This window comes from Chelonia mydas, chromosome 7 (genome assembly GCF_015237465.2).
Source record: "Chelonia mydas isolate rCheMyd1 chromosome 7, rCheMyd1.pri.v2, whole genome shotgun sequence".
NCBI classification, from domain to species: Eukaryota; Metazoa; Chordata; order Testudines; family Cheloniidae; genus Chelonia; species Chelonia mydas.
Window position 1 is genome coordinate 47,227,386 of NC_057853.1, and position 23,367 is coordinate 47,250,752.

General features: G+C 59.7%; 1 protein-coding gene across 6 annotated transcripts; it reads left to right on the plus strand.

Moving 5' to 3' along the window:
* Positions 1-1,028: 1,028 nt before the first annotated feature.
* Positions 1,029-19,232, plus strand: HYAL2 (hyaluronidase 2). Of its 6 annotated transcripts, XM_037905322.2 has the most exons (5): positions 8,231-8,393; positions 9,205-9,614; positions 10,075-11,048; positions 17,283-17,372; positions 17,958-19,232. In XM_037905322.2, exons 3-5 carry the CDS (start codon positions 10,122-10,124, stop codon positions 18,357-18,359), a joined length of 1,419 nt encoding a protein of 472 aa, XP_037761250.1. In that variant the 5' UTR covers positions 8,231-8,393; positions 9,205-9,614; positions 10,075-10,121; the 3' UTR covers positions 18,360-19,232. The 6 variants fall into 6 exon arrangements, with proteins under 6 accessions (XP_027680146.3, XP_027680145.2, XP_043407668.1 ...); XM_027824345.3 differs by lacking the exons at positions 8,231-8,393; positions 9,205-9,614 and adding an exon at positions 1,029-1,764; XM_027824344.3 differs by lacking the exons at positions 8,231-8,393; positions 9,205-9,614 and adding an exon at positions 1,638-1,760.
* Positions 19,233-23,367: the final 4,135 nt, after the last annotated feature.

Consider the following 23,367-nt stretch of genomic DNA (forward strand, 5'->3'; position numbering starts at 1 on the left):
CAGCGTTCCCTGGGACCACACAGCCATGATGCTCCCCGGGAGCACTGTGCTGGTTCTGTCCTGCTGCTCCTTCGCCTGCCCCTCGCATCCCCCTGCTAGCCGAGGGATTCTGGCAGCACCCGTGTACCCTGGGAATAGGAATAGCAAACAGCCCCTCGGGCAACTGCTCCTTAGCGCTGAACTGTAACTGTGCCATGCTTGGGAACAAACTGGAACTAAAGCTACAGTTGCAGAATTCCAGCAATTTTCCCTTCTAAGGCAACGAGGCCTGAGAAGACAGCCGCCCCACCCCCGTCTGCCACATACCGAGTCCCACCAATTCTAGGCCAGCCCAGACAAGGATCAAATCCCCTGACACCAACTCAGGACACATCCCAGGGTCCCGCAAATTCCCTATACAGCCTCAGTCTGGGCCCAGGAGAGTGTCTTGGGGACATCTCCCCACCCCCACTTCGCTGGTGACTGCAGAACGTCTCTGGGGCAGCTCCGGCATGTGCTCCTGTGGGAAAGTCTTTGTGCATTTCTAACGTCCTTTATGGGGTTTAGCACCTGTAAAGAAGACGGGGCACCTGCGCCATTGTGCCCCGCCAGATCTCCATGGCACACCCGCCGGTGTTCCACGAACAGCCGGCCAGGGGCCTCTGCGCCAGCCCCAGAATGTGGCTTCTGTATTGGCCCTGCACCTACGTGCAGTTCAGCTTAGGGGGCAATGGGGGCTAGTCTCTCTGGCATCCTCTAACAGTGCAGGCTCCGGTCCCCTCGCCTGCAGACGGTGCTCTCCAGTCCTGCTGGAGTCAGGCAGACCCGGAAGCAGAGGAAGAATCGTTCAAGGGGAGTAGAACCTTCCGACACATCCTGGTGGTACCAGACACACTCACAGAGCACAGCTTGGGGGCACTGTGCCAGGCCCAGCTGCTGTGCAGTGCCACCTACAGGTTGGGAGAGGTGCACATTGGAGCCAAGAGTCCGGAGAGCTTTTGGGTGACTCTTGTTGCAGTATTTCCTTTTTGGGTGGGGCAGGTGGCAACATCAGAACAGGATGGGAAGCAGCGCTCGATCCAGCCCGTGCTAAGCCCCGATCTTGCCCCGTCGGCAGGGTTGGGGGAAACTGGGCTGGTGCATGATGGAACAGCAGCAGTCGCCTTGGGTTGCAAGTGGAAGCGAACGCGGGGGAGATCCCCTGAGACCTTGCTGACCTCTGAGCCACTCTTCCTCCCATCTCTGAGCTTTCTGAGGCCTTGTGGTTGCTGAGCAGGGACTGCACAGCTTCCCTTTCCATTTGCCAGCAGGAAATGAGGCTCGGTTCCGGGAGAAAGGCCTTCCAAGCTAGGGGGGAGTCTAGGGGGACAAAGGGGTGGGCACTGGCTAAGGCACATAGGGCAGCTCCATTGGGGCGGGTGAGAACTGGGAAACGCACACCTCCCTGGACTGCAGAGACTGAGAGTGTGCACCTCTGGAGAGGGGGACCGAGCCTAGGAGAGCTGAGAAGGAGAGAGAGACATTGGGAGACAGAGCCCCTGGAATCCCAGCCCCGGGACGGCGCAGCCCAGGAAGCATCTTTGTCCAATCCGGACCCTTTGGACTGTTTGAAGATCCCCTGCCTGGGTCAAAAATCTCCTCCTCGCCAGCTCCGTCATTCACTTATTTCTCCCTTCCTTCGCTGGGTGCAGCCATCTGTGAGGGGTTTCCCCCAGTGTGGACCGATCTCTCTACCACACCCTACCTGTGCTGCCACCCGGAGCCACAGAAAGCTAAGCCAGGTGGGTGAGTAGTTTTTTATACTGTGGGAGGGTGAAGGGACCTGCTTTACCTGGAGAGAATAACGGGCTGGGACGAACCTAGCAATAGAAATGAGATCAGGAAAGGAGTGGTAAGAGCAGGGAGTTGGGATACCTCGGTTCTCTTCCCAGTGCTGGAAGGGAAGTGGGGAGTTTAATGGTGAGAATGTGGGGTGGGGGTGGAAATTAGGACTCCTGGGTCCTATTCCCAGTTCTGGAAGGGAAGTGGGGGGGGGGAGGGGAATCGGACAGTGAGAACGGGGGGGCAATGTGTGTCAGGACTCCTGAGGTCTATTCCCAGCTCCATCACATGCTCATTCTGATAGTGTTACCTAGTGGCTGGTGCATTGGGCTAGGCCTTGGAAGAGCTGGGTTCTAGACCTGCCTCTGCTGCTGGCCTGCTGCATGATCATGTCAAGTCACTCCCTCTCTCCGTGCCTCAGTTTCCCCATCTATAAAATGGGGCTAATGATATTGACTGGTCTCCCAGAGGGGTTCTGTGAGTAAATGAATGTCCACAAAGTGCTATGACTCCCTCCAATGTGTGGTGCAAGGACACAGCCAGTGTTAACCTATAGAGGGGCCACAGGAGGCTAGCAAAAGATCTGATCCTGCCCCAATGCCAGGGGTAGGAGACAAGACTTAGTGCACTAACCCAGAGCGTGAGGGGGGGTCTGTCAGTGCCATGTGCTAGAAACACCCCGGCCAGCTGTCCCAGAGGGGAGTAGAACATCCAGTGACCTGCAATGTTCATTGTGCTCATCTAGATGACCTGCAATGTTCATTGTGGGCACCTGCTCAATGCCCTGCCTCCTTCATGCCAGGTGTGTGGCAGAAACCTCCCCTATTTAGAGTAGTCCTGGCTAGGACCTTACGCTGCTGAGGGTGAATCTGATCCAAGGGCGTTGCTCAGGGAGTTTCATGGTAACTGTGTTTGCCAGCGTACGCCCAGCGTGGGCAGAAGCAGTGCCAGGCATCTCACACACCGCTCCCTGCCAAGGTGCCTCAGCCTCTGGGGTGAGCAGGGAGGTTGGCTCCGTGGCCCAGTCAGTCCTCAGCCTTTCTGCAGCGACTAAAAGCTGGTGGGCTGTTGGCATTGTGACGGGCCCATGGGACTGACACCCCACAAACTCATGTCACACAAGCCAGTGACTAGCCATCAGGTGGGGACACCCTTTGGCTGCCCACATGCCAGTGCTTGGAACAACCAGCCCCAAGGGTCAATGAGAAGGTGGTCTGATCAATGGTGCGGCAGCTTCAGACACCGTGAGGGCAGGCAAGCGAGAGGTTCTGGAGAGAGCATCTTGCTCGGGTAGCGCTGAGGACTGCATGACGTGCAGCAGAGATCAGCTGGTGCTGAGATGCTACAGCAGCAATGCACTAGAGCCGTGTGTGGCAGCAAGACCCCTGGGGAGCTGCGTTCAGGACCTGGCTCTGTCACCCATTTGCTATGTGTCTTTGGGTAACGCTTAGTGCCTCAGTTTCCCCATCTGTGCAATGGTGATAGTGACCCCCACCTTTGCAAAGGGCTTTGCAATCTATATTGTTAGTGTGATAACATGAGACTTGGTAACTGGAAGGATACAGGAGCTGTGGGTCCCAGGCTGTGGTTTGAGTGTTGTGGAAAGTAAGGGGGGGATGTGTGTGTGCGCTCTGGTTCTGTATCCAGACCAGCGTACTTAGCAGGGACTTTCTAGCTCAGTTCTCTGTACGGGGGACAACTGTCTCATTTACAGTGTTTCCAGGACTAAAACAGAGGAGGCACTGTCCAGAAAAGTGAGAGTGCTAGACACAGAGCAGTTCCCAGCCACTCCTGTCCCAGCCTCTCCCAGCAGGGGGCGCTGTAGGGTGTGGGGCAGGAGTGCTGGCTGGGGGGAGTGGAAATGTTGAGGAGGCCTTGTTTCACTCTCCCCTCTGGACTGCTGGTGAGTGTCTCATGCTTCCAACCTGGAACACACCCGGCTTCCTGCATTTCTTCCTGGCTGTTACCTCATCCCAGGCACATGGATTTCCGGGCCCGTCAAGAAGCCGGATGGGCTGTGTGTATTATCTCCTCCATCAGCCCCAGCTTGGGTTGCTTTGCTTTGTTCCCAGCAAGGAGGCATGGAATGATAATCCTACGCTGCAGCCATTGCGCAGTGTTATACCCGCGGGGCAGCCCCCCAGGCAGAACGGCATCCCCTAGTGACAGTCAGCCTTGGCCCCTGTAGAGACCTGGCCTAACATGGGGTGGAGGGAATTGGGGTCTGTAATGGGGGTGGTGGGCAGGGGGGATTGGGGTCTGCAATGGGGGGTGGGCAGAGGGAATTGGGGTCTGTAATGGGGGTGGTGGACAGGGGGATTTGGGGTCTGTAATGGGGGGAGGGGGGAATCAGGGCCTGTAATGGGAGGGTGTAGCTCGGGGGGGGGGGGAGGGGAAGTGCGGACGTGGTTGGCATGGCTGGTGGTGCGTATCCACCCTGAATTGGCTGCCTATGCTCATGTGCGGGGCTTGGGGTTGGGCTGGCTGGCCTCGTTGCTGGGAGCTGCCCCACTGCTGCCTCCTGAGCCCTTTGTGTGGAACAATGCCCCAAGCTCCACAGCCAGCTCCTCTGGGAGTCCCCATTGTTTGGCTCGCCTGGCCCCTGCCTCAGCCTAGCCCCAGTGCCTTCCCCTTCCCCCTCCTCCCACTGGGAGCTCACCCCCCACCCTGAACTGCAGAGCCCAGCTTGGGCCAGTGCCTTCCCCTTCCATCCTCCTCCCACTTGGGCCTCACCCCCTTGCCCCTCCCCAGCGCAGGGGTGGGGGGGCTGTGATCGGATTACAGATCAGCTGCCCTTCATTTCCTCTGCCGCTGGAGATCCGTCTCAGCTGGAATGAAGGCACCGGATGATCCAGTAGCTCTCCTCCCTGTTGTTATTCCCTGGCCTGGGGCCTCACATGATGGGCATGCACTGCCAGAACCCACCCACTGCTGCTCAGAGGGCATTGCTGGTACCACTCTGCCCTGATGATTCTGGCACCTGCTGTAGGGAGTGGGGCAGGAGCACTGGCTGTGGGGAGAGCACCGAGCTACTCCAGCCTCCCCCAGCAGGGGGTGCTGTGGGGAACAGGGCAGGAACACTGGCTGTGGGGGGACCTCCTAGCTATTCCAGTCCAGCCTCTCCCAGCAGGGGGTGCTGTGGGGAGTGGGGGAGGAGCACTGGCTGTTGGGGGAGCTCCCGGCTACACCAGCCCCAGCCTCTTCCAGCAGGGGCGTAGGGAGGGGGAGAGGAGCGCTCAGTGTTGGGGGAGCTCCCTGCTACTTCAGCCCCAGCCTCTCCCAGCAGGGGGCGCTGTGAGGAGGGGGCAGGAGCGCTGCCTGTGGGGGGAGCTCCCAGCTACTCCAGCCCCAGCCTCTCCCAGCAGGGGGCACTGTGGGGAGGGGCAGGAGTGCTGGGTATGTGGGGAGCTCCCAGTTACCAGACCTGGTCTCTCCCAGCAGGAGCAGTAAAGAGTGGGGAGGTAGCAGTGCTTGTCTGTGGGGTGGCTGCTTGTTAAGAACAGCCCTAAGGTGTCCCTCCATTTGTGTAACCAGCGAGTAACGCCTGGGGTGGGAGTGGATCTTCTGTACCTTACCCTGTGGGGAGGGGCGGTGGTGGTGGTGGGGTTTCTTATAACAGCTGTCACTAGTTGGCCTCATCCTGTTTGCTTGTTTGGACTCGTGCACTCGGGAAGTTCTAGCAGTAGAAGCTAAAGGAGTGAATTTAAACCACTGTAAGCCCACATGTGGACAGCCAAAGGGAGCTAAGCTAAACCAGAAGCAGAAACTTCTGGACTAAGCATATGTGGTCAAACTCCCCATGTAGACAAGCCCTTAATTACTTTACACACAGTGTCTTGTAAGTAGCTCACATGTGACTGGAAAAGCAGGGCCCTGCTAAAAGCAAGCCCCAAGGTTATTCCCCTGGTGCCCTGCAAACCCAGTGGAGGGAGGAAGGGGAGGTGCCCAGGCCAGCTGGCAGTGCAAACATAAAACTGCATTCGATTGTGGGGGTGTGAGATTGGGGCTGTGGCAACAGCCCTGGAGCTCAAAGGCCTCTGGTTGCTTGCAGCCAAGATACAGCATGGGCAGCGGCAGGGCAAACAGCCCCCATATAACCCGCGTGCCTCAGCCTCACCCCGCAGAGACCAACCTCTATTTGTGAGACAGGGGCATCCGCTGGAGGCCAGCAAAAGCATTCAATACGTTCCCCTTGGACCCACTCCAACCTTGAGGGAAGCTGCTACTGTAGATGGGCCCAAACCATTTGAGAACTGGGGCCCGGTTGTGCACCCTGTAACGGTGTCCCCAATGATCTCGTCCTACTATCCCTCTTTGCAGCAGCAAACCTGGATGGATCAGGAGGGATCTGCAGTGGGCAACCTTGGTCAGCCTGTGGGCCATTTCACTAGTGCAGAGGGACCCTGTGGCCGACTCAGCCCTCGGTCTCGCTGCTGGGAGTGCCAGCAGGTTTGGTGGCAGTGGGTGTCACGTAGATACCGGCCCATTTGGAAATGGACTGGGACATCCCTCCCCATTAATTCATGGCCAAAAGGCCACTCATCAGCCACCCCAAGCCAAGGCTCTTTGGTCTCTTTTGACCTGGGCTGGGTTATGGAACTAGGGACCTAGAGGTGAGAGACTCCATCTCCATCCCCAGAGCCATCCCAGTCCCCAGTGCCGTAGGTGACTGAAGGCACTTTTTGGAGGCTTTAATCAATAAGGAATCCAGCGTGCGGCACTGTTTCTTTAACCCCCATGTTCCTGCTCATAGCCCAGGGCTCCCAGAGAGGAGTGTTCAAGCAAAGCGTAAAGCTTTAGAGACATCCTGAGCTGACAAGCACCATTGCTGCCCCTGGTGGTGGCACTCTCAGCAGACAGACCTGGGACACCATGGGGTCTCAAGGCCCTTCTGGGACAGGGTTGAGGCCCACTGGCCCAGTGGTATGGGGAAAGCAGGAGCTCTGTTATGTAGTTAGATAGAAGCCTGATTTCCAGAGACAAGGAAAACCCACGACTGCAGCTGAACTCAACCAGGGCTGATCGCTCAGCATCCTGTGTCTGCAGGTTCCCCAGATGGCACCATGCACCAGCCAGCTGCCAAACTCAGACAAGCCCCATTGAACCCCTGAGTGCTGTCGGCTTCTATGATCATGAGAACATGCAAATAACCTCGTGGTGGGAGAGGATCCAGCTGCTTGGCCTTCTGGCTCTGAAGAGCTAGTTTTGATTGAGCTCTAGTGGCACTTTGGAAGGGCTCCAGAACGCCGGCTGGCTGGAACGCGCCAGCCATTTGGCATGCCAAGCCCTGCCCTGGCAGCCAGTTGCCAGAGCTCTGGGGGAGCCATTGAACCCAGCAGACTGGCGGGCGCATTCCTGGGAAGGAAAATGGCCCTGCCGAGACAATGGCCATTCACTGGGGCTGACATTGTTCCCCCAGCAGATGTTTATGTAGAGTCCATAACAAAACAAATGTTCCGAGGGATTCCCAGCCGTTGACATAACAACCGCTTTGTGACTTGATCAGAGAGCCAGTGCTCCCAAGTCAATCCTTATACCAGTGGTTCTCAAACTTTTGTACTGGTGACCCCTTTCACATAGCAAGCCTCTGAGTGCGACCCCCCCTTTATAAATGAAAAACACATTTTTATATATTTAACACCATTATAAATGCTGGAGGAAAAGCGGGATTTGGGGTGGAGGCGGACAGTTTGTGACCCCCCCGTGTAATAACCTCACGACCCCCTGAGCAGTCCCGACCCCCCATTTGAGAATCCCTGCCTTATACCAACTCCCGCCGGGCGAGGGCAAGGCAGCAGGCATGCCAGCCCATTGTCTGCAGCTCCCGGAGAAAACAGGCTCCGAACACTAGAATCGCAGAGGGCTCCGGGGCTGGGGCACCCGGCACCCACACACACAGACAGCCAGCGCCCTCTGCCCCGCGACCCACAGCGCCCCCTGCTGGGAGAAGCTGGAACTGGAGTAACCAGGACCGCCCCCAGCCAGTGCTCCTGCCCCACTGCCCACAGCGCCCCCTGCTGGGAGAGGCTGGGGCTGAAGTAGCTGGGAGCCCCCCACAGCCAGTGACCCTCTCCACCTCCCCACAGCGCCCTCCTGCGGGCAGAGGCCGGCGCTGCAGCAGTTCGCCGCTCCCCTAACTGCCGCCGTGTGCGGGCTCCGTTAGCCCGGCCGCTCCCCTGGCCCCGCCCTGCCCCGGCGCGCGCCGCCCCCTGCAGTTCAGTAGCAAGCGGCGCTTGGCATGCCAAGCCCGCCGGGCTGTACCAAGTGGGTCCTGCCGACTGGGGAAGGGGGTAAGGACTAGTGCACATAAAAAGAATGGTCCCCGTTGCCACGGAGCGTTAGAAACGGCGCACACCGAGCCAGGGACCGCAGGACTTCCCTCCCGCTTCCGGCCGGCTATGTGCGCTGAGCCGGTGCCTCCCTGGGGGGGCGGGTCCGCAGGGATTCCCCCTCCCCTCCGGCTCGCGTTGGGCCGCTCCAGCCGCTGGGCTTTTAAAGGGGCTGCCGAGGCCGGCAGCGGCGAGCGGGGTGGTGTTGGGCTCGTGGCCCTTTAAAAGGGGCTCGCTGGGGGGTGATGGGGAGCTGAGCCCCAGGTGAGTGCGCGCCCGGAGCGCAGGGGAGCTGCTGGGGCCCGCCCGGCCGCGACCCGCTCGGGGCTGGGCGAGCAGGGAACTTTCCCAGCTACCGGGGCGGGGGGCGTGGAGCGCTCCCACCGGCCCCGGTTCCGGCGCGGGGGCTGCCGAGCCCCTCCGCGGCCCGGCGAGCGTCCCGCTCTGGAGCGGAGCCCGGCTGGCTGGGAAAGGTCCCCTGTTCCCCCGCTTGCCCTGCCCCGCTCCGGCAGCTCGCGGTCTGGATCCCGGCGTGCGGCTTGGCTGGGGGTCCGGCGAGGCGGGCCGACGGGCAGCTGGTTACTCTGGGGAGCCCCGGCTCTGTCCCGGACGCGCCGCTCCGCGGAGTCCCTCTCCCGGCTCTGCGCCGTGCGGTGATTTGTGCCGCTCGCCGGCCGGCCGGGCTGGGAGCGGATCGGTCCTCGCTGCAGCTCCGCTCCGTGGGGCTGCTCCGCGCGGCTTTGTGCGAGCGCTTGCTTTGCTGACACCCACATTTTTCTCTCCCTCCTCCCCCCCCCAGCTTTGCTATTTGATCTCCGGCGCTTGCTTCCCACCGAGCGGCTGGCCTCGCAGGCTATTGCAATGGAAAAAAGTTCGCGCTGCCCCGCAGCTCTTGCGAAGCCTGTTGCTCAGTGCGCGGAGCTGCCGAACAAAAGGTGGCCTGGCTGGGACATCTCGGCGGAGCTGCGGCGGGGGTCGCACAGGGGGAGAGGGAGGGATCGGTCGGGAACAAAGCGTGTCCGACCCACCGGCTGCGCTGATAAGCGAAGGCCCGCACATTCTTGGGATGTTTCAGGGCTTCAAACCTCCGGCGTGGGGCCTGATCCTTCCGGTTTACCGCTAGCGTCAATCCGGAGTGACTCGACCCGAGTGGTCGCGGTCTGCGCCACGTGTGGGGGAGATCGGAGCCAGGCCCTAAGTTGCAAGCTCCCTTCCAGGGAGTTTACGTGCCTGCTGTGTGGTGGGGCCCGGCTCTTGCTGGTGGGACTGTCAAGAAAGCTATGCTGGAATTGCACCACTGGAGCTGAGCTCTGGAGCCGGCCCTTGGCTGGGGCTGGGGAGGCTGCTCAGCCTGCTGTGCTGACCGACCTGGGTCTGGGACTGCTCTCGGCCCTGTACCGCTGCTGGTGCTGGAGGGTTTTGTGGCTGGCAGCTTCCCCTCCTAAGGACGAGTCTCTGCTGCCCATCGAGTTGTACTGCGCTCAGGTGGGTTGCGGCAGGTCAGGACCAAAGTGCGGCGGCAGAGCCCTGGGAGTTAGCTCCATGGCTGGAACAACAGAGGCTGCCGCAGGTTGGGCTCTCGGGGCAGGAAGGCTGGTCTGGGGTCTGAGATGCTAGGCTGAAAGGCAGGAGATCTCGGTTCCGTTCCCAGCTCCACTGCAGTCGTCCTGTGTGGCCTCAGGCCAGTCACTTGAGCTTTGAGCATCAGTTTCCCTTCTGTATTCTCCCCAGCTCAGAGCAGAGATGCACGAATGTTTGTGAGGCGCTCACAAGGGGGCCAGTGGTAGACCATTGGAGTACCTCGATGGCTTGGAGGGGCGTTGGCAAAGCTGGGTTTGTGGGTTGGGCTAGTAGGGGGGCTTCAGGGGCATTGGCAGAGCTCTACTGCTAGCAGGGTGGGGGAGTGCCTTTTGCCCTACCCTCTTACAGCCTTTTCCCCCGGCAGGCTGTGACCTGAAGCCATCCTGTGACCGAGCAGCCCAGCGAGAGAGAATGCGGGGAGGCTCTGCGCTGGCAGTGCCATGGCTCCTGCTCCTTGCTGTCCCTGGCAGCCGTGGGCAGGACGAGAAGCCAACCTTTGCCCCCCTCTTCACCCGGAAGCCCTTCATTGTGGCCTGGAATGCGCCGACCCAGGACTGCAGGCCCCGCTTCAAGGTCCAGCTGGACTTCAGCCTCTTTGACCTGCAGGCCTCTCCCAACGAGGGCTTCGTAGACCAGAACCTCACCATCTTCTACAAGGAGCGCCTGGGCCGCTACCCCTACTACGACGAGCAGCAGGTGGCTGTGAACGGGGGTGTCCCCCAGAACAGCAGCCTCACGGATCACCTGGACCGGCTCCAGGAGGGCATCCGCAAGTACATCCGCTCAGAGGCCAAGGAAGGGCTGGCTGTCATTGACTGGGAAGAGTGGCGGCCCATCTGGATCCGCAACTGGCAGAACAAGGACGTCTACCGCAAGAACTCCCGCCAGCTGGTGCTGTTGCGGCACCCCAGCTGGCAGGAGGACCTGGTGAACAAGGAGGCCCAGTATGAGTTTGAGAGCTCGGCCCAGAAATTCATGCTCCTCACCCTGCAGCACGCCAAGAGCTACCGACCCAAGCAGCTGTGGGGTTACTACCTCTTCCCGGACTGCTACAACCACGACTACAGCAAGAACCCGGACAGCTACACGGGGCGCTGCCCTGACGTGGAGGAGACACGCAATGACCGTCTGGCCTGGCTCTGGAAGGAGAGCACAGCCCTCTATCCCTCCATCTACCTAGACCAGATCCTGGCCTCCTCCGAGAATGGCCGCAAGTTTGTGCGCTCGCGGGTTATGGAGGCCCTGCGGATCTCCCACCAGCACCACGACGGCTACTCGCTGCCCGTCTTCGTCTATACCAGGCCCACCTACAGCCGCAAGCTGGATGTGCTGAGCAGGGTAAGGCGGCGCCCGTGCCCCAGGGACCGACCCATTTCTGCCAGAGATGCTGGGGCTGAACCCTGCTTCCTCCCAGCCCAAACCCAGGCCTCTAGCTCTCTGGCTCTGGGAGAGGGTAGTGAGTGGGCTCACCACTAGGGGGCAGTGTGATCACAAACCCTCCCAGTATATTACAGCAAAGGCACCAGAGCATACCAAGGGGACAGACTTTGCAGTCTTTTCCAGGCCTCATGTGATCTCTGCCATGGAGGGTGGGAGGAACTGGTTCTTCCCGTCATCCAAGGCTTTAAACACCAGCTCCCCAAATTCAACCCCAGCTGTGCCTGGTGGCGCTTTATGGGGTAGAGCAGGGTCCTGGTCCTTCTTGCCCCTCTGCATCTGAGTGGACTTGCCAGCAGCCCTGTTGTTTGTGCCAGCTGGGCATAGGGCTCTTGCATGGTGGTAGCCAAGTGAGCTGGGACAGGGCGGCTCTGTGGCCCTCCTGGCAGGCTGAGGTGGGAGGAGAGAAGGATGGGCAGTGGAGGTGGAGTGGGGGGGAATCTTCCTGTGTTAGCCAGGTGCGTCTATGAGATCACACTCCAACTCCCTGGTCCTGCCCAGCGTTGCCATGGCTGAGGAGGGCTTGGGGATGAGTTCCTGACCTTACAATGCCCCGGCTGGTGGGGGGAGTGCAGCTGTTGAAATGGGAGCCGTGGCCCTGCCACTGTGCAGGCTAACTGCCTGTTGACAGCCATGACTTCCCCTTTCTGGATCCCGCCCCACAGGGCCCAGCTTCAGGAGGCAGCCGGAAGACAAGCATGGCTTTGAGAGCCAGGACTCCTGGGTTCCATTCCCAGCCCTCCTGCCTGAGCACAGGCAAATCAGCTAGAGACAGATTTTTCTCAAGAGCTCAGGTGAAAATCCAGTGCCTGAGCTCTCTGGGCCCCAGGTGTGGTGTGGGGGAAAGGTCCCATTTGGGGGGGGGGGGGCATACAGAGCTGTGGTGGGGTGCAGTCTGAAATGATCCCATCCTGTACTATGCCCCCGTTAGCCAGCCCCCCTGCCCATCGTGGAAGGTCCATGCTGTCACAGGATGCCCTCTGCGGTGCTGAGGATCTCCATTGGGAAGTCTGTTTCCTGGTGCCCTGTGGTGTAACTGTCCCTACAAGAGCCTGCGGGGGGCAGCATGATGGGCGGGGAGGTGGCTGTGGTGGGGGACGAAAGGCAGGAGTGGGAGGGTGGTGCTGGTGCCATTGTTCTGGCCCATCCATGCCTGACACTTAGTGGCAGGGCCTGCAGATACCCAAGAATGGCTTAATGTATGAAACCATTGCAGTCTCTCCCTGTGGGGCAGGGGCATGTCCGAGCTGTGAGCAGGCAGGCAGAGGCCAGTATCTGCCACAGGGGGTGCCCCATTGTCCTGTGTGGGGCTCCAAGCCATGCTGTTGGGCTGACAGGGGTGGGAGTGTTAGATCTGGCCCACTCCTGTTGCCAGCCCGATATGGGGAATCGAGTGCTGGCTCCGTGGTTCCAGGAGAGCAGTTCCATCAACCTCCCTCCTGATGGGATGGGGCTGTGCCCTGGGTGGGCTCCTCCAGCAGAGCATGGAGGAGCCTCGGGTGCTAGCAGGTGGTGGGCGGGCAGGCACCAAGCCCCTTGCAGCAATGGGAGAGGGGTAGGAGGCAACAATCTCCTTTTCTAACTGTTGAGGATGTAGCATGGGGCACCCCACTGAAATGGGGGATGTGGGGTCTCCCAGCAGTTTTGTATAAAGGGCCCCCTTGTAACAGAACCTGTGTGAATGGACTCTGGTCTGAGCCCTGCTCCACTCTGCACTCCTACCCTGCAGGCACTGGGAGAGGGAAGCTGAGCCAAGCCCCATGGGACACCTCTCTGCACAGAGACTCTGTGGGATGTTGCAGAGTAGCAGCCGTGTTAGTCTGTATTTGTAAAAAGAAAAGGAGTACTTGTGGCACCATAGAGACTAACCAATTTATTTGAGCATAAGCTTTCGTGAGCTACATCCGATGAAGTGAGCTGTAGCTCACAAAAGCTTATGCTCAAATAAATTGGTTAGTCTCTAAGGTGCCACAATCCTCCTTTTTCTTTTTGTGGGATGTTGGTTGCTGAGATGGGGGTGAAAGTGCCACTGAGGCCCGCTGCATCCATCAGCCCATCTATAGTGCTCAGTGTGCCAGCTTTGCTGGGCACAGCACCCCATTAGTGACTGAGTAGAAGTCCAGGGGGCCCTGCACAAAGCCAGCTGCTAGCATGGCTGGGGCTGCAAAGCTATTTCTCTGGGGTGGGCTGGGAGTCAGAGGTTCTCAGGGTCCTCATGCTGTCCTGCACAGCTGGGCAGCTCCTAGTGGTATGGGAGGGGGGGGGCCTCTCCACCCCTGGCCTTCTGGGCATGTTGAGGGGGTGGAGGCAAGTGGGAGGACACCAGTGACCCCAGCTGGGCAGATTCCCCCCTGCTCTTGGTGATTGCAGCCTCCTTTGCTGCTGTCTGCCAGGGCAGCACATGCCTAAATGCTTCCTCCTGTGTCCTGCTGAGTGCGGCTCCTGGCTGGGGCTGCTTCCCAGGGGAAGTGCTCCGGGGGCGGAGGGGTCCTTGGGGTGATGGGAGTGGGGTCTCTGTAGGTGGCAGGCTGCTTCTTTCTGTGGTACATACATTAGTGCTAGAGTGCAGCTCACCTCTTAGGGGAGAGGCCTGATCTTGTGTGCAGGGGAGGAAGGGCCAGGTGTTCTAATGGCTAGAGTGGGAACCGTGTGCCAGGACTCCTGGGTTCTATTCCTGGCTCTGGCTGTGGAGTGGGGTCTAGTGGCTAGAAGAAGAGACTGCGAGTCAGCACTCCTGGGTTCTATTCTCACTGCTGGCACTTAAATTTTCTGGCCTTGAATAAATCATCTTCTGTCCCTGTGCCTCAGTTTCCATTTCTGTAACTTGGACACACTAGTCCTCAGGGAGGCAATGAGAGGGCTAATTATGAGGCATTGGATGCTGGTGTTTGGCAAGTGCCCTAGTCATAGCTTAGACACAGCACTGGCATGGAGCAGGACAGCCGGCTGCTGGCCATTCTCCTAGGGAAATGGGGTCTAGATAGTATTATGATAAAGTGGATGCGCAACTGGCTGAAAGATGGTACTCCAGGGTTTGCTGTCAGACTGGGAGGGTGCATCTAGTGGGGCCCTGCAGGGATCAGTCCTGGGTCCAGAGCTAGTCAATATTTTCATTAATGACTTGGATGAGGGAGTGGGGAGTTTTCCTATAAAACTATGCAGGGGCCACCAAGCTGGGAGGTGTTGCAAGCCCTTTGGAGGGCAGGGTTAGAATTCAAAACAACCTTGACCAATTGAGAATTGGTCTGAAATCAACAAGATGAACTTCAACAAAGACAAGGGCAATGTACTACACTTAGGAAGGAAAAATCAAATGCACAGCTACAAAATGGGGACTAACTGGCTAGGTGGCTATGCTGCTGAAAAGGGGTCTGGGGGTTAGAGTGGATCAAACGGCTGCAGTAGAGTTGCTGCCCCCCCTTGCCCCCCCGCAAAAAAAAAAAAAGCTAATTTCATCATTCTGGGGTGTTTTAACATGAGTGTCGTGTGGGAGGACATTGTCCTGCTCAGCACTGATGAGGCCTCATCTGGGCACCACACTTTAGAAAGATGGGGACAAATTGAAGAGTCCAGAGAAGAGTAGCAAAAATGATCAAAGGTTTAGAAAACCTGACCTGTGAGGACAGGTTAAAAGTTTGGGGCATGTTTCGTCTTCAGAAAAGAAGACTGAGGGGGGAGCTGATACCAGTCTTCAAATATGTTAAGGGCTGTTACAAAGAGGCTGGTGATCGATTGTTCTCCATAGCCCCTGACAGTAGGACAAAGTAATAACTTCCAAGGGAGGTTGTGGAATCTCTGTCACTGGAGGGTTTTAAGAACCAGTCAGACAAACCCCTGTCTGGGCTGCTCTAGGGCGACTTGGTCCTGCCTCAGCCCAGGGGGCTGGACTTGACGGCTTCTCGAGGTCCCTTCCAGCCCAACATTGCTCTCATATCCAGTAGTCCACATGCAGCCACCAGGGGCTTTTCGTATGGCTACAACAGCCTCCTGGGCAGTGAAGGGGTGGGGAAATCGACCTCTTCCCCCTCCCTCCCTGTTGCTCCTGGATGCAGTGCTCTGGACGTCTCTGGAGACAGGTGGGGTACAATGCTGCAGGAGCAAGGTGAGTTCTCGACCCACCTTGATAGGGGTTGGTGGGGCTCAGACTTCAGCCCTGGGGTGGTTGGACAGCAGGCTCCAGGGGTGGGACTTCAGGAACCTGGCCATGGGTCTGCAGGTGCCAACCCTCAGCTCTGGCCATGTGACCCCAGCTTCGGGCTCCGGTCACTGGCTCTGGTCCCAGGTTCCAGCTGCAGAGCTGGCCCTTGGTGCTGACCTCTAGCCCCAGCTGTGTGGCAGCAGGCTCCGACCCCCAGCTTCAGCTGCATGGGCACAGACCCCCCCGGCTCCAGGCATGCAGGCTTACCACCCCCTTCCCCCCTTTGCCTTGGGCTCCTGCTGTCTCCCCTGCATCCATCACCCCAGGTCCTCACTGCCTCCCCCTCTAACCCCTCCCGCCCCCCACCATCCAGGGCTTAATTTGTCCTGGGGCTTGCTGAGAAAAGTGATATTAACAGACATGCAAATATCTCAGCCTCCCAGCTAGCTAATAAGTCTCCTGGGAAAAGTGATATGATATGAACCAACAGACAAATACCACTTTTCACAGCACTATTTTTATTGAGTCTGCAAAAAACCCCACCAACCCTACATAAATAAGTGACTGATTTGGATGTGTAGATGTGCATATTTAAGTATTTTAGGGAAAAGTGTCTGTGGCCACTAGCAAGAGTTGGTGGTCACACTCCGAGGCCACCAAAAATTGTGTTGAGAACCCCTCCGCTAACCTCTCAGTGCTGGCTCCAAGTTTGGATGAATGTGAGGTGAAGGGACTTTAATAGGCTACAACCCCTTTGTGAGACTAGGATAGCAGGGGGCTGCTGTGGGTCAGGATTGAGGGGCATTGGCAGGGCTGTGTGGGGAGAGCCCAGGGCGGGGATAGCAAGGGGCTGTGGGTTGGGACTGAGGGGCACTGGCAGAGCTGTGTGCAGGGAGCCCAGGCCTGGGATCTCGGAGGGCTGCAGCAGCTGGGTAAGTGAGCAAGGCCATGGGTGGGGAGGCTGCTCGGAGCCTGGTTCTCAGTCGCTCCTCCAGTCCCACTTGCTAGGCAACTTCCTCCTGCAGCCACCCACCCCCATCCCAGGAAGGAGCTGAGCTGCACACATGCCCTGCCTCCCACCTCTGGTGCTCTCAGCCCATTTCCCTGGCTGCTGGTGGGTCCCAGACGCTTCCCTCCTGCCTGGCTTTCAGTGCTTGTTCCATCAGGCCACCTGCTGTCTCAGCAGCCCTGATGGCCAGGCCCGGCCCAGGAACATGCATGCTGGCCTGGGGCAAGGAAGGGAGGGGCAGGAATGTGAGGAGCACAGGGTGGGGATGCTCCACCCCCACCCCGTCACAAAGTGCCTGCAACCAGGCTGGGTGTGGCCCTGGGATATCTCTGGTAACTGGCAACCTTTAACCCCCAGCTGCTTCATGGACTCTGGGTGTGGGTGTGTGTGTGTGGGGGGAAGACACTGCTTTCCCTGGTGCCAGAAAGGCAGCCACCTCTGGGGCGGAGCACAGCAGCTGGTCTAACAGCACCCAGCAACAGTGTGGAGCACGTAATGGAGAATCCCCGAGGCAGCTGGACTGGGGAAGAGTGGGGGGGGGGAGAGGAGCATTTATGGAGGTGCAGTGTAGGGAGAGCTGGGATTTGGGCAGCAGAATTGGGGGGAGGGGCCTAGCAGGAAAAGTACCCTCGGATCTTTAATGGCCTCAGGTGGCAAGTTTGTGTGCCCAAAAGCACCTGCCTCTAGCACCACAGCAGCGCTCTAGCGCCACCCAGGAGGCCTCCTGTCCCGGTCCTGGCCAGGCCTAGCCCTACTCAGAGACTAGCAGAGGGCACGTCTCCAGTGCAGCCCAGCTGGAGTCTGAGCACCCCACCCCCCCAGGGGATTGACTGCTTTGGCACTGCCCTTCCACATGAGCCAATCCTCCTGCCCCTGGAGTATCCAGGTGGGAGCAGTATGCAGGTTGTTTCGGGGCGCTGCACCTGCCTACCTCCTGCTGCAAGTTTCCACCCTAACCATTGGCCCTGTCTGGATTCCTCCCTCGCAGACGGACCTGGTCTCCACCATTGGCGAGAGCGCCGCCCTGGGGGCGGCTGGTGCCATCTTCTGGGGCGATGCAGACTACACCAAGAGCCAGGTAGGTACAGAGGGAGGACAGCTCCCCCTTCGCCCGCAGCAGGGAAGCATCCTCCTGCCATCGGAGCTCTGGGATCGAACATGGGGAGCACCTCTCAACAGTCCTGCTCCTGCCCCCGGTGGAGTCAAAAACTGAAATGGGATTGGGCCCGGTTCCCCGCTGGCATCTGCCTACCGCAGCCTGTGCTGAGTGAGCCAGGGGCTGCGCACAGCATGTGTTGTGGCCTTCCTGGGTGCTCCAGTCTGTGCCCATGAGGTCTGAGCATCCCATGGTGCCTGACCCCGGGCAATCAGTGGGGCAGAGGAAGCTGCCTGCCTCCTTGGGGCCCTGCCAGTCCTGGTCTGCTTGGCATTTCTGCCTCCTGGCTCAGCCTGGGCATAGGGTAGTGCCACCCCCTGCATACAGCAATAGTGCTGCCAGCCCCTGGGGATCTGAAGGCAGGTGAAGGAACAATGCTAGCGCCTGGCAATGCTGTTGGTGTGCCCTGGTGGGCTTGAGCTGCCCCTGGGTTCCTAGCAGGACCTGCCATGGGGGTCAGTTCACTGCTGCCCTCTGGCTCTCACTCACCTCTCGTTCCCTTCCCAGAGCACCTGCCAGACCATCAAGGCCTACCTGGAGGAGGAGCTGGGTCACTACATCATCAACGTCACCACGGCAGCCCAGCGCTGCAGCCAGGCGCTGTGCCAGGGCAGGGGGCGCTGCCGGCGCCGGGACAGCACCGCCAACGTCTTCCTCCACCTCAACCCGCTCAGCTTCCAGATCCGGCGCCGGGGCGAGGCCGACAGGCAGCAGCCGCTGCTGCGGGCAGAGGGGGAGCTGTCTGCCACTGACACCGCCTACCTACGGACCCACTTCCGGTGCCAGTGTTACCAGGGCTGGCACGGGGACGAGTGCGAGCGGCAGCTGAGCACCCACAACAGTGCAGCCTGCCCAGCCTGTGCCACTCTGGGACTCCTGGTGCTGGGGTTCCTGGCCCGTTTGGACTAGTCTGGCCCCTTACTCAGGTCCTCGTGGCAGTAGGCCGTCTCCTGGTGCTTAGCATGGCAGGGACATGGGCGCAATAGGTGGCACTTGTAGCCAGAGCCCCGCGTGCCCCTCTGTGGGGCAGACAGACTTACAACCCAGGAGCCTTTTGTATTTCGTTTAGTGCCAATGTAGCAGATCTATTGGAGGTGGCCCCCTACCGCTGCCACTGCTGAGGGGGCGAGAGGCCCCTCCAGCCTTCCCTGCTGGCCAGCAGAGTGCTTGCGGCTGTGGGGGTGGGAGATGTTCCTGGGCAGTGATGCGGCGATAGGGGGCAGCCCGCAGCTAGGAGGGGCGGGGGGGGGGGAGATCTGCCCTGGTGTGGAAATACAAGGGCTGTGCCCTGGACTGGCTTCATCCCCCAGGGCCAGGTAGCTCCTCCTTCCCTACTGCTGGGTGTGCCCCAGTGCGGAGCCTGGTCCCATGGTGTGTGGGTCAGGGGGTGATCATCCTTTCCCCAGCTCAGCAGAGGGACAGGGGACTGTCAACATGAGCTAAGCTGCACAGAGGGTGTGGGGTGCCCCCTAGCTCTACCCTAGGCTTTGGGGGTGTGGAGGAGGGAGGGGATGGCAGGGCCCTTCTCCTGTTGTAAGGAGTGGGGCGGATATGCAGAGAGCGAAGGAGTGTTGGGGAGGCAAGGCCTGGTGTGACAAGTACTGCTGTATGTGTCTGGAAACCCCCCTGGGGGCAGAGTTTATGGACTTGGGGAGGATATGCCCTTCCATGCCTGGGTGAGGCGGGGGCTGGGCCGGACGCCTGCCAGGAGCCAGCACCCTGCCTCTGTCACTGAGAAACCAAAGTGCTTTATCTCACCATTAAAGGCGGAATGAGAGCGGACAGCTGCTGTTTGCTTATGGCGCAGCTCCCCCTTGCCCTGGGAGCAGGGGGCAGCCCCATTTCCCAAGCCCTGCTGCGGGGGAGGCTGGGGCAGGTGCTCGGGGGGCTTTTGGTTTCCATGGGGTGGATTTGGGGCTGGCACAAAGGGACCAGCTCAGTGTAGGGTGCCCTCCTGGTACAGCAGGGCCCCTCTTGGCTGGCACAATGCCTGAGATAGGGAGGCAACTCTAGCTGAGTCAAGTCTGGACCATGAATCTCCCACCCCCCCGCCCATGCTGACAATTCCCTGTTTCTCCTGGCCCCTGGTGTGTGACTCAACAGCCAGCGTGCATGGTACCAAGCACCCTTCCCTCCCCCGCTTACTGAGCTGCCCTCTGTTAGCTCCTGGCACAGGGCAAGGAGACATCTGCCCGTGAGGTCTCCTGCTCCTGTATGGCGTGCACTCTTGCCCTGGCTGGGCTGGGGCTTCCCGCTGGGCTGGGTTCCTTTGCCCCTGGGATGGCAGCACAAGACAGCTGCGGGGAAGGCTAGCTTGTGGAGGGAGCACTAGGGCTGGGAGCTGGCGTGAGTCATGCCTGCAGCTCCAGGGCCAGGGTGGGGGTGGCGGGCAGCCCCATGTCTTCATAGCGCAGCCCCCAGCTAGGTCATTTATCATTCAGCCTGTGACTTGTTCCATGTACAGAGGCTGGTACCTCATGGGATGCCAGCCCCTTTGCCTGACCTCCAGGACTAGCCAGAGCCCCCTCATGCCAACATGTGTCCATAGAACTGCTGGTGGCCCTGCGTACTGGCAGGGCAGGTTCTGCATGGATTCTCTGCTCCTGGCGGCTGAAATGCAGCCAGCGCTGGGGAGGAACGCAGGGGTGTTTTTGTTGCGTGCTGCAATGCCGCATGCTCATTCAAGGCCAACAGTGAGGAGGAAAGCTGGGGCTGCTGAAACCACAGTGGGGGGTTTCCCTGGAAGCCATGCAGCTGGGGGCTCAGGGTTTATTACAGGAGGCGAGACCCATCTCTGACAGCTGGCCCTGCTCATGCACTGCAGGGTGTTGCACTGAGCTACATGGCTCACCCCCTGGCGAAGGGCCCCTGCCGTGGATTCTCTTGCTGACAGACCCCAGATCTGAGCGCTGGAAGCTTGGCTCAGTGGGGTGCCTGCTGCTCTGGGATGTTTCCCTTCCCCTTGGTCTCATGCCCCTCGGTATGGTGTGATGCCACTAGAGAGGGCGGCTGTCTTTGCCCACTAGTCTTTGTGTTCTCCTTAAACAGTGCGCATGCATTGGGTGCTACCCCTCCCCTCACATACCACCACTGCCCCAGCCCTGGGCGTGATCACCCTGTGTACGGACCAGCACTAGGGGAGGGGCCTTGCTTTTACAGCTGGTCTGAAATACAGCAGCACCCAGGGAGTGGCACTGATTGACGGGAGAGTGCTCCCTACTGAGTAACCCCCTCTGCTGCCTGCAACACAGCGCCCCGAGCGCCCCATTGTGGTCAGCAGTGACTGAGGGGAGCGTGCCCCCTACTGAGCCCCTTTGCAGGCCTGGTGCTACTGGAAGGGCATGGCAGGGCATTTGCCCCCCAGCAACTTTCTAGGGCCCCCAAATTATTGTCAGAAAAGCCAAAACATGCCAGTCTTGATCCTTTCTATAATAGAAATCACAGCGCAATAGCCAGGTGCTAAATTTTACTTTGGTAAACACTTAAAATCCAAGATTTCCTTGTGGTCTATTAACGCCTGGCCAGGGGGCTGTTTCATGTTTCAGTGACATCCAGGGCCCCCAAAGTAGATCCAGTAATGAGACTCTAGAACAAGGGTTGGCAACCTTTGAGAAGTGGTGTGCCAAGTCTTCATTTACTGACTGTAATTTAAGGTTTCGCATGCCAGTAAGACATTTTACATTTACAGGGGCCAGCAGACGGAACCCCAGACTGGCAGCTGGGGCAGCAGATGGAGCCCCAGACCGGCAGCGGGCTGAGCTGCTCTGCCCGCTGCCGGTCCAGGGTTCTCGCTGCCGGCCCCTTGCCAGCTGGGGTCCCAGCCGCAGGCCCCGCTCAGCCCGCTGCCGGTCCAGGGTTCTGGCTGCTGGCCCCGCTCAGCCCGCTGCCGGCCCTGCCAGCCGGAGTCCTGGCTGCTGGCCCCGCTCCGCCCGCTGCTGGCCTGAGCTTCCATTCATCCACACAGGCGGCGGGCTGAGCAGGGCCGGCGGCCGGGACCCCAGCTGGCAGCAGAGTGCCACTAAAAATCAGCGTGGTGCCGCCGGTTGCTGACCCCTGCTCTAGAACCAGCCCTGCACCCACTTATACTCCCTGCAACACAGCACCAGCTCTGAGTACCCCACCCCACTTCTATAGCAGCTGGGGGTTGTGGGGTGGTCACCCACCCAAGTCTTGGCTAGCCCAGCCCTGCTTAGTGTGTGCCAGCCAGCAGGTGCACAGGCAAGGTAGCTGTAGTATCACAGTTGGCTCCTCTCTGCCAGGGTCACTCCTGGTGTCTGAGGTTTGTGTGTGTTTTTGCAGGGCATGTGTGTCCCATGATGCTTTGGGGTACGTTTTCGGGGGGCAACAGAGCCCGACAGCACTTTCCGGTAGCCCTGTTAGAAAAAGTCCAGGTGCTGCAGGCACGGTGGCCCCATGGGGAAGGGCCCCAGCAGCTTGCCAAGCTTGGGCCCGTGCCTGGATGGGATGGAGATGGGGTCAGGAGGGGGAGGGCAGCTGAGTGGCTGGCACTTGCTCTCGTTACCTACCAATAATTTCAAAGGGGAGACTGGGCCTGACTTGCGTGCGGCTGCTGGCCTTCCAGTGCAGTTTGCAAGAATGGCCCCCCTTGTTCCAGAACAGAGAGGGGGAGGAAGGGGAAGGAAGAAGGGGGGGATGGGAGAGATGAGGGGACAGAGGGCTCCATGCTGACTCCCACCCCTGCCAGGTACCATGCCCCAAAGCACCATGGGACAGAGTGAGGGGAAGGGGTCATGTGGGGGTTGAGGCAAGGGTTCAGTGGGGAAGGAGGGGTTTGTGCAGCCAGTGGGGTGGGGGCTGAAGGGGGGGAAGGGGAAGGGAAAGGGGAAGGCCATGGGCTCCTTTTGCTGGGTGTCATGGGGCAGGCCCAGCAGCCCGTCCGCTCTCCCTCCCTGGAGGTTTCCCAGCCCAGCTCCCCTTGGCAATGCTGGCCTCCCTGCTGCCCGGGCATGTGCCTGTGCCCCAACCTTGCCCCTCACGCTGTGCTCCCTGCTGGCACTACCAGCCCACTGCCCACCCCTATGGCTCCTGCTTCCAGCTTTGGCAGGAGCTGAGCTTGGGCAGCCAAAGCAAACACAGCCCAGGCCAGCATGGGGAAACCTCCCCAGGGCCTAGAGCAGGGCTAGTGCCCTGCCCTGACTGCAAGGAGGGGACAGCTGCTGTCTGGCAAGGCCTGACTTCCACTGGCTTCTCCAGCGCTTGCACGGGGGGACCTTCACAAGACCCCAGTTCTGGGTGTGATGGGAGCCTGTGCTGGCCCGAGGGGGAGCCCCCTTGTCCTTCAACACATGGTGCGAGGGGTTAACGCCAGAGAGGGGCACAAGGACCTTGGCACATCCCGAGAGTGGGTACAGCATAGATGGGAGCAGGGCAAGCATGACACACCCTGCCCTGGAGGGCCCATAGGTGCCATTTCAATGACCCACCCAGTCTGTGGCCACCCAGCTTAGGTGACCAATGAGATGGTTTGTGTGATGTTGAGACCTGCTTGCTACAGGCAGGCCGGAGCCTTCTCCCCACTCATCACACAACTGGTACTGCCAGCCGGAGCCTCTGAGCAGCCTCTTCGCTGGCGACCCTAGGGAAATCAGATCCACTGGTTGCAGCCAAATGGAGATGCATCCGATCCCCAAAATTACTGTCCAGAGTGCAACCATTTAGCTGTCTGTTCAGAAGAGGCCTGTGGCTGGGATAGACAGGGCACTGTGAAGCCAGGCTGAGGGGCACTGGCAGAGCTGTGGGGTGTGGGGAGCCCCAGGCTGGGCTAGTGGGGGGCTGTGGGTCAGGACTTCAGTGCATTGGCAGAGCTGCATGGGGAAAACCTACAAGGGGCTGTACCGGGAAAACCTTGCCGGGTGCCTGCCACCCTTGTGTCTCATTCCAGCCAGCCCCATCTGTC

What these genes read in the sequence shown, in the direction of transcription:
- HYAL2 (XM_027824345.3), top strand. Translation starts at nt 1,293, where the DNA reads ATGAGGCTCGGTTCCGGGAGAAAGGCCTTCCAAGCTAGGGGGGAGTCT. An exon ending in AGCTGGATGTGCTGAGCAGG is followed by an intron (nt 11,049 to 17,282) that starts GTAAGGCGGCGC and finishes CCTCCCTCGCAG; the next exon opens with ACGGACCTGGTCTCCACCAT. An exon ending in CAGACTACACCAAGAGCCAG is followed by an intron (nt 17,373 to 17,957) that starts GTAGGTACAGAG and finishes TTCCCTTCCCAG; the next exon opens with AGCACCTGCCAGACCATCAA.